Genomic DNA, 9,526 nt, shown 5'->3' with positions numbered 1-9,526 from the left:
GGGGGCCGCAGCTGTTGGAGGGGTGCAGAGAGGGAACAAGGGTCTTTCCCCACCGTGGCACAATGGAGGAGCTCCACGGGATCCCCCACTTGTCCCCGGCTTGCTGTCTTAGTTGCCTAGTGCTGCTGTAACAGAAATACCACGGGGGAGCGGGGGTGAGGGGAGCTTTAATGAACAGAAATTTATCTTCTCACAGTGCACGAGGCTAGAAGTCTGAATTCAGGGCACCGGCTCCAGGGGAAAGCTCTGTGTCCACTTGAGGGGTTGGGGGATCCTTGTCTTGGTTTCTCCGGCATTCTTCTGGGAGTCCCTTCTCCGTGCTCCTTGGCGATTGCCATGTGGCATCTTCTGTACCTGATCTGCCCCTTTACATCTCAAAAGGGATTGTTTTAAGACACCCCCTCTGCCGATATGGCCTCGTTACCATACCAAAGAAAACTCTGGGATTACATCCACAGGTACAGGGGTTAGGATTTACAGCACATGTTTTCGGGGGACACAATTCAATCCATAACGCTTGCCTAGGACTGCTCTCTGGTCCTCTGGACATGGGGAGACGACAAATGATCATTCATTTCATCCATTCATTCAAGAAGCCTTTGCTCCACGCCAGGCCGTTTGGGATGCGAGACCCAGAATCCTGCCCTCGTGGTGCTGATGTTCCTATTGAGCAGCCTCTGTGAGCCAGATCATGAGACATGTGTGGCTGCCACCCCCGGTGACATTTGTGGCTCAGAGAGGTCAGGACCCCCAGGATCACACAGCCAGGGCATGGTGGTCCCAGCGGGTCCTAGATGCCACACTCTTTCCCATCTGTCCCCAGGCCTTAAAGAAGGATGAGGGTGTGCCCTGGACTGGGATGCTGGCCATTGTGCACTCCTATGTCACCCACAAGACAGGTAAGGCGGCCTTGGGGTGGAAAGGGCTGGCGGGTCCAGGCTGCTCTAAGCAAGGGCTCTGAGAAGAGGCTGCAAGGACTGGTCCAGGCTGCGGGGCTGTTACTGCAGGGGAGAGCACTTCCAGTCCCCGTGCATCTGGCCACACCCCTGCTCTTGCAGGGCAGCGGGGCCTCGGGTTCTGCTCCTGCCTCTCCTTCTCTCCGCCGGGCTCCCCTGCTTACAGCCCTTCCTGGGGGCGCCTTCTCTTTCGTAGTCAAAGAAGAGGAGAAGCAGAAGTTGCTACAGAGAGGCAGCAGGCTGCAGAGCGAGCACCAACAGCTGGAGGAGAGGGACCGGCGCCTGGCCTCCGCTGTGAAGGTGCGTGGGGCAGGGCACTGCCGAGTGTAGACCCTAAGCCTCCCTGTCTGGTTGCTGGAGCCCAGGGAAGAAGACAGACTCCCTAAGGATCACTGGGCAAGTCAGTAGGTGGGGAACGCCACCCTGTGACCAATTCAAAAAATATCTCTGAAGCAAGAAACAGCATCCGGGCTCTGCTCCTTCTCCGCTCTGTGACTTGGCAAGGACCTGACCTTCTCTGACCTTCAGTTTCCTCTTGTGTAAAATGGACAGAATTCCTCCTCCTTAGGGGGGTGGTGGTGGTGGTGGTAATGGTGGTGGTGGTGATTATGGTGATAGTGGTGATGATATTGGTGGGGACGGTGGTAACTGTGATGACGATAATAATGGTAACAGCTGTGCCAGGCCCTAGCAAAGCTCTTTAAAGGCGGTGTCTCATTTAATCCTCTCAGTGAGCCTTTGAAAGAGGCTCTATGATTATCTGTAACTCAGAGCAGCAGAGCTGGCAGGTGCACTCAACTCTCTAACCGGGGCCCTCAGTCCTTACTGCTTTCCTGTGTTACCATAGTCACAGAAAGGGTTGAAACAGACAAACAGCCCAGGCCGGAGGCAGAGTGGAGGGCTGCCCAGCGACGTGAAGGTCTTCCGCAGCTTCTGGTTTAGCCAAAACTGGCTGTGAGCTTCTTGCCCACAGGAGAGAGGAGTGGTCTGCTAGGTGGCATGTGATCCGTGACGTTTCCACAAAAGCACAACGTTTCCAGCCCCAAGTTCTACAAAAATCTTCTTCCATGGGACTGGCTGCCATTGGTTCCCTTTTTAGCAGCTGCCTGATTTTTGTGAGGCCTCCCGCCTGGTTTCTTTAGGCCTTGCCAATGGGAAGGAGGGGCCTCATGTCCCGGGCTGGGCTGAGGGGACGGCTGCCCACAGTTGAATTCTGAGACCATTCTCTCTGCCCCTCCCACTGACAGAAATGCCTGGAGCTCAAGACAAGCCTGCTGGCCCAGCAGAGGGGCACCCAGTCGTCCTTGGAGCGCCTCCGGGCCCTGCTGAGACTGATACAGGGCGAGCAGATGCTCCAGGTCACCATGACGACCACCAGCCCCGCCCCGCTGCTGGCTGGGCCCTGGACCAAGCCCTCCGCAGCAGCCATGCACTCTGCCCTCCAGCACACCCAGGAGCACAACTGACCCCCAGGGACCTGGCTTCACACCCACAGGAAGTTCCCGGGACCCCGCTCACACACCTGGGGTTCTTTCGGCCTTAATTCATACCACTATGAAGTTCAGACAAAGTAAACCAGACAGAGAGAGACAGCAGGACAAAGGGGCACGGGCTGGGCCGGGGTCCCAGAGCGAGGACTGGGTGGTGGTGGCAGCAGAGACCACCACCCTTGTGTTCCCATGGGGTTCCCCGAAGCCAGGGGAGGAGAGGCGGGCCCAGGGCACACTGTCATCTACCAGCTGCAGCCGGGCTGCCCCAGGCCAAGGCTCTCTCCACAGCCCCGGCTGCCTCAGAGAGAAGCGGAGGTTGTGGGAGGGCCCGGAAGACCACAGGGCCAGTGCCTCTGGGGTGTCCTGCCAGAGGGAGACCGAAGACACAGAGACATCACGAAGTAGTAGAGCTAGTTGGGTTTCATGCTGTTGGGGTGAGAGATGGGTAGTGAACTCTAGGTAGGACTCTGACACCCCCTCCCCCAGGGCCACACTCATAGGTGCCCACCTGGTGCCTGGGTCCAGGCCGGGCCACCCCCTGCACCTCGCAGGATGACCTGGGCCCTCTGTCAGTATTACTAGAGTGCAGAATTGAAGCTGTTTAACTTGAAATACTGGAGCTGCGCGTCCCTGAGGGGCTTCCGTACCTGCCCCCGATCCCGGAGCACGTCCTCTGGCCGACCTTTGGACTCGTTTTGCTCCCGGTGTATTTTTCTCATGGAGTTTTTGGGCCAGATGGAGCCGAAACCACGTGGGGGAGGCAGCTGGTGGGTTTTCTGTTTGGGGTTATCATGTCACGCAAAGTATGATGGAAGCCTTTGATGTTCTCCTTTCCAGGAGCCGATAAGTATTTCACTCCTCGTTTCTTGCCAGTACAGACACTATGCCAAAAAATAACTTTACATTTTTATATGGCGTTTTTATTGTAAGATATTTAACGTGAAGGGGGGGACACTTGCTGACTTTTTTTTTTTTTTTCCCCTGCTTATAGAAATCTCTGCTTCAAGGTACGAATGGGGAGGCTTCCCTTGGGAAGGCTGTCAACCTGGAGAGATCTGGGTTGTTTTTTTTTTTAAGAAGTGGGGTAGAGGGTGGGGGGAGGAAGAAAGGGCAGTGGCCCCAGGAAGGTTTGGCCTTTGGGGGCTCTTGAGCCCCCACTTCTTGCTGGCTCCCGAGTCAGCTGGGAGCCTAAGGGGCTGCACGCCGACTTCCAAGGGCTCCTGTGTCCCAGGACGGGCTGTGCCGGGCAGGACCGCCCCGCAGCTTCTCTGGTTCCAAGGAACTTAGCACAACAGGACGAGCATCCAGGAGCCCCAGGGCTCCCGCCCATGAGCATATCACACGGTGCCGAATTGCATTGAACACACGTGTACGCGTGCATCCGTGGCCTCGGTCACATGCACTCAGACACAGGTGCAGAGCAAGGGGGCTGGCCAGGCGGCCCGGCCCCACCTGACATTTCACGATTCCGGGAGAAACTGTGCTGTACGATACAGATCTATTTTAATACACTCAACACTGGGTTGAACAAGATTTTTATATTCTTTTATTGACGAACAAAGCGGGCGGTGTGAGACACACGTCTTCTGCGTTGGCTGCTCCGTGCCGATTACGTCTCTCCACGTGACTTGCCACGCCAGCGAGTTCAGGTCCCTTATGTGTTCTTTTGTCCTCTTCCCGGATGAATTGAAGTAAAAAATAATTTTTTTTTTTAATGTCATGGGAGGCTGCGAAAGGTTGGATCCGGGAGGGGTAGCTGCCGACGTGTCTGGAGACTTGTTAGTTTTTTTGACCGAGAGGACCGTCCAGTGGATAGTGAGAATAGAGGAAAAGTGTTTGTCTTAAGTATGCCAATGTAGTTTTCCTTCTGTACGACGCATTAAACGCGATCGATGATTTCAAAGCCCTGTGGTTCTTATTTCCTTGCCTACGGGGGAGTGCTCCCTGGGAGCACGTGGGGCAGGGGGTGGGCACTGGACCAACCAAAACAAACCCATTGCTGTCAAGTCGATTCCGGCTCATGGCGACCCCATGTGTTACAGAGTAGAACTGCTGCATAGGGTTTTCTCAGCTATCATCTTTACAGCAGATTGCCAGGCCTTTCTTCTATGGCACCTCTGGATGGGTTCGAACTGCCAACCTTTAGGTTAATAGCTGAGAGCAAACCATTTGTGCCACCCGGGGACCTGGGCATCAAACAAGAGGCCAAAAACCAGGGTCTTGCCCCCATCAGGGAGGGAGGGAAGGAGAGAGGAGAGAATCCGTGCAAGGATCCCACACAGCCTCCCTGGGCCCCCTTCGTCTGTTGGGCCAGGATCCATGGTAGCAAGAAAGAGAAACCCATCAGGACAGCCGCTGGGTAGAGCCCAAAGACAGTGTGCCGCCCACCCCCCTCGCCCATTTCTCCCACCGCATGTCTGCGTCACTGCAGACAAAGTCCCATGACCCCTGGGGTTCACACCTTGGCTTTGCCAAGGAGCAGCCAAACCGGGAGGCCAGACACTGCGTCCTGATTCCAAACCTTGCCCAGAGGGGCTCCGATTGGCCCAGTTGGCTCAGGTGCCTGTCTCCAGGCCAATCAGCCGTGCCAGAGGGTGGGACCAGATGTCACAGTGGCTGTGCCCAGTGCCCAGAGAGGTGGAAAGGGGTGGGCCGGCTGTCTTGTTGCCTGCAATGTTACTGTCTCCAGAGAAACTGAGCCAGTAGAGTACACACACACACACAAACACACACACAGATTTCTTCTAAGGAATTGGACCATGTGACTGGGGACTGACAAGACCAAAATCTGTAGGTGGTGAGCTGGAGCTGATGGTACAGTCTTGAGTTTGAAATCCATACGGCAGGTGGAAAGGTGGAAACGCTTGCAGGATGTCGATGAGGCAGAATTCCTTCTCTAGGAAATCTCAGTTTTTGCTCTTGGGGCTTTCAACTGATTGAATAAGGCCCACCCACGTTCTCGAAGGTAAGCCCCTTTTCTGATAGTCAACCGATAGTAAACGTTCATCACATCTACAAAATACCTTCTCAGCAACATCCAGACTGGCGTTTGACCAAATACCCAGGCACCACAGCCTAGCCCAGTGACACGTACAATGAACCCAGGGTCACAGAGTTGTGGGGTGGGGGGCAGATTTCAAGTCTGCCTGGCCCCAGACTGCACATTCTTCCCCTCCCTGTAAAACCTCTTCACACCCCCCCCTTGAAAACGGCCACAGCCTCCCTCCCAGCAGCCACGAGCAGACTCCGGAGCCCCTCAGAGATGACTGTGACAGCCTCCAGCCCTCTTGGCTGCTGAGCTCAAAACTTTCGTCCCTACTCAGCGCCTACAGTGACACTGTCCCTGTTGGATCACCCCTGACCTCTCCACCATTGGAGCTGCCCACCCCTGGGTCACCAATGGCCTCCACGTGGGCATTTCCAGCCAGTGCATGGATTCTCAGGGCCCCGTGATGCTTCGGTCGCCATCCATTCAAGGAGCCACAGGGCCCCCATGTGATGGATGTCCCGCCTGCCCTGCCCCTCCCGCATCGCCAGGTTTTGTCTGTGCAGAAGCTCTAGGTGCAGAGGCCTCGGCGGGTACTCCAACCTCTCCTGCCCCACAATAGCCCTTGGCTGAGCTCACCCAGCCCCCAGCTTTCTATCTCCTTGATGCTGCTCCCCAATTTTTGTCCCCGACCTGGGCCTCTCCAGTGAACTCCAGATGGTAACATCCAGCCCCACGTGGACACCTGGCCAACGTCTCAAACTCAGGGTTGTGCCCTCCAGGCCGGCACTCCTGCAGCCTCCCCACCTCAGGTAACACTCAGCCTTCCCTGGAGCCCCTGGGAACTGCCCTGCCTCCACTCCACCCCCTCCACACCTGGTCGTTGCAGATCCTGCAGCCCTGCCGTCACAACAGAAGCAGGGTGTGACCTGTCTCACCCCCACGCCACCACCACCTTGGTCCTCTCACCTGGATCATTGCAGCCACCTCCAGCTTGTCTCCGCCCTGCCCACTGCCGGCTTCTCAACCCAGCAGTTACTGTTGTCATTGAGTCGATTCCGACTCACGGCCACCCAGTGGATGCAGAGGAGAATGGCTCCAGAGAGTTTTCAAGGCTGTGACCTTCTGGAAGCAGATTGCCAGGCCTTTCTTCTGAGGCACCTCTGGGTGCGTTCAAACTGACCATCCTTTCTGATAGTACTCAATTGCTTAACCATTTGCACCGCCCTGGGACTCCCAGCAGCTACCGTGGTGGTGTGAAAACAAGTCAGGTCGTGTCACGCCTCTGTTGTCACACCCTGTCCCACTCAGGCTGCAAGCCACTACCTGTTTCTTCCGCTCCTCTCCACGTCCATCTCTGCTCTGGCTACCCTGACCTCCTTGCACTCCCTTGAACCCACCGCAGGGCCTTTGCGTGTGCTGTGCTGGCTGCCTGGAATGCTCTTCCCGTGTCTCCCTGACTGGCTCCCCCACTTGCTGGGGACTAGACCACAGCCCCACTCTGTGCAGCTTTCCCAGTCCCTGGGCTGAGGCTTCAATGCCCCCACCTCTTCCCCGCTCTGTCTGCTCCCTGGCCTTCCCACCACCTGCATGACTCCCCTTTGTGTGTTTCTGCCTGTCTAGACTGAACGCTCCCTGAGGGCAGGGATTTGGTAGGGTTTGTTCACACCGTCCCAACCGGAAGGCTGTCCCAGCACAGAGTTCTCAGAGTGCTGCTGGTAGGACTCACGTGAGCTGCAGGAGCCGATTTCGGCACAATCTGGGACCCACTTTCCAATGGGCAGAGACTCTGCTGGCGCAGTGGTTAAGAGCTTGGCTGCTAATCAAAAGGTCAGCAGTTCGAATCTACCAGGTGCTCCTTGGAAACCATATGGGGCAGTTCTACTCTGTCCTACAGGGTCGCTATGAGTCGGAATGGACTCGCTGGCAGTGGGTTTGTCCCATGGGCAGAGCTGGCTGGTGGATCCCTTTGGGAGGGCAGAGTTCTCTTACCAGGTGGAGCAGCACAGGCAGAGAGGGGTGCTTTGGAGGGATTCCGGCCACAGGCAATGGTTGGAGGGTAGACCAGCTGTCCCTTGATCCCTACCTCTCCCCATGTGAGGGAAGAAGGTTTAGTGGGTTTGTGGGGGATTGGAGACAAGGACTGGGTGGAGTCTGAGCCCCCATCTTAGCAGCTGTATGATTTCGACAGCTCCATCGCTTTTTGGACCTCAGCTCTTTCATTGCCTTTCACTCAGAATCCCCAGAGGCTCCCTGAGACTGGATGCCTGCCATTTCTGGGTGTTTTATATCGACCACCTATCCCCTTCCCTCCCTTACCAGCTGTTATGAATGTGTGTCAACTTGGCTAGGCTGTGATTCCCTGTATTGTGTGATTGTCCACCATTTTGTGATCTGATGTGATTTTTCCCATATGTTAGAAATCCTACCTCTATGATGTTAATGAGGCAGGATTAGAGGCGGTTATGTTAATGAGGCAGGACTCAAGCTACAAGATTAGGTTGTATCTTGAGTCAGTCTCTTTTGAGATACAAAAGAGAGAAGTGAGCTGAGAGACGGGGGACTTCCTGTCACCAAGAAAGAAGAACTAGGAGTGGAGCGTGTCCTTTGGACCCAGAGTCCCTGCACTGAGAAACTCCTAGACCCAGGGTAAGATTGATGATGAGGACCTTCCCCTAGAGCCACGAGAGAGAGAGAAAGGCTTTCCCTGGAGTTGCTGCCCTCAGTATGGGCTTCTAGCCTCCTAGACTGTGAGAGAATAAATCTGTTTGTTAAAGCCATCCACTTGTGGTATTTCTGTTATAGCAGCACTAGATGACTAAGACACCAGCACCTTTCTGAGTGCATCCTGGGGTCCCTCATGGGCTCCCCAGGTCTATCAAGCAGGTAGCTGTGACTCAGGGGTGCAAGACCCGCTGCTGGGCCAAATAGTCAGCAGCTGCCTCTCCAGACCCCACCCACCCGCTTGTCCAGTGGGGTCTGTCCCTCCCTCAGATGGGACTCCTGGGAAGGTGCTGCCTCAGCCACAGGGCATTGGAGCTGGCCGCAGCTGCTCTGACTTCTACTGGTCACCCTCCACGGGGCAAGGCTCCAGCACCCACCCCCAAGGATTCCTGGTTTCCAAATAGAAAGGAGGTGGTCCCCAGCCACCCGCAGAGCAGTTCAGCTCCTAACAGGTCCCATTTACAAGTCAGGTTCCTGGGATCTAGGTCCCTGAGTGGCACAGATGGTTTTTGCTGAACTACTAACCAGAAGGTTAGTAAAGATTGTTGTTGGGTGCCATCAAGTCGATTCCAACTCAGAGTGACCCTATGTGACAGAGCAGAACTGCCCCATAGGGTTTTCTTGGCTGTAATCTTTACAGAATCAGATTGCCAGGTCTTTCTCTCGAGGAGCCAATGGGTGGGTTCTAACCGCCAACCTTTTGGTTAGCAGCTGAGCGCTTAACCATTGCACCACCGGGGCTGCTTTTCGTAAGAGTACAGCCAAGAAAACCCCATGGAGCAGTTCTACTCTGTACCACGTAAGGCTGCTCTGAGCCAGGATCGACTCCATGACAATACTATGGTTGTTTTGGTTTTAACTGAGATCTAATCATTCCAGGAGCCCTGGTGGCCCAGTGGCTAAGCACTTGGCTGCTTACTGAAGGGAGGTTGGTGGCTGGAGGTGGCTAAGAGTTGAAACTTGACAGTACCTGCAACAACCACAATCATTCCAGCAGTCCCGGAGGACTGAGAACACTCTGCTGAAGAAGGTGGGCACCAGAAGGGTATGAGCTGATATGCCCCTATCCCCAACTTCCTCCCTCACCTGGGGTTAAATCAGCTTCCAATGGGCTCCACAAGGAGCCCGGGTGGTGCAACAGTTATGCACAACAGTTCCATGGGAGAAAGATGTGGCACTCTCTTCCTGTAAAGATTCAAAAAAATCCAAACCCATTGCCACTGAGTCAATTTTGACTCATAGCAACCCCATAGGACAGAGTAGAACTGCCCCATAGGGTTTCTAAGGCTGTAAATCTTTACAGAAGCAGACTGCCACATCTTTCTTCCATGGAGCAACTGGTGGGTTTGAACCACCAACCCTTCAGTAGG

The 9,526-nt window shown here is 55.2% G+C and overlaps 1 protein-coding gene across 1 annotated transcript in view; it reads left to right on the top strand.

The window, feature by feature from the left end:
• PHF21B (PHD finger protein 21B) overlaps nt 1-2,422 on the top strand; it is a 46,032-nt gene extending 43,610 nt beyond the window's left edge. The window contains exons 7-9 of the mRNA XM_023734519.1: nt 824-899; nt 1,153-1,256; nt 2,204-2,422. Coding sequence (XP_023590287.1) covers nt 824-899; nt 1,153-1,256; nt 2,204-2,422 — 399 coding nt within the window. The remainder of the gene's footprint in view (nt 1-823; nt 900-1,152; nt 1,257-2,203) is intronic.
• Nucleotides 2,423-9,526: the final 7,104 nt, after the last annotated feature.

Source organism: Trichechus manatus, unplaced genomic scaffold, assembly GCF_000243295.1.
Source record: "Trichechus manatus latirostris isolate Lorelei unplaced genomic scaffold, TriManLat1.0 scaffold00069, whole genome shotgun sequence".
Classification (NCBI taxonomy): Eukaryota; Metazoa; Chordata; class Mammalia; order Sirenia; family Trichechidae; genus Trichechus; species Trichechus manatus.
The sequence above is the reverse complement of the archived record's forward strand: the minus strand, read 5'-3'. Positions and strand labels throughout refer to the sequence as shown.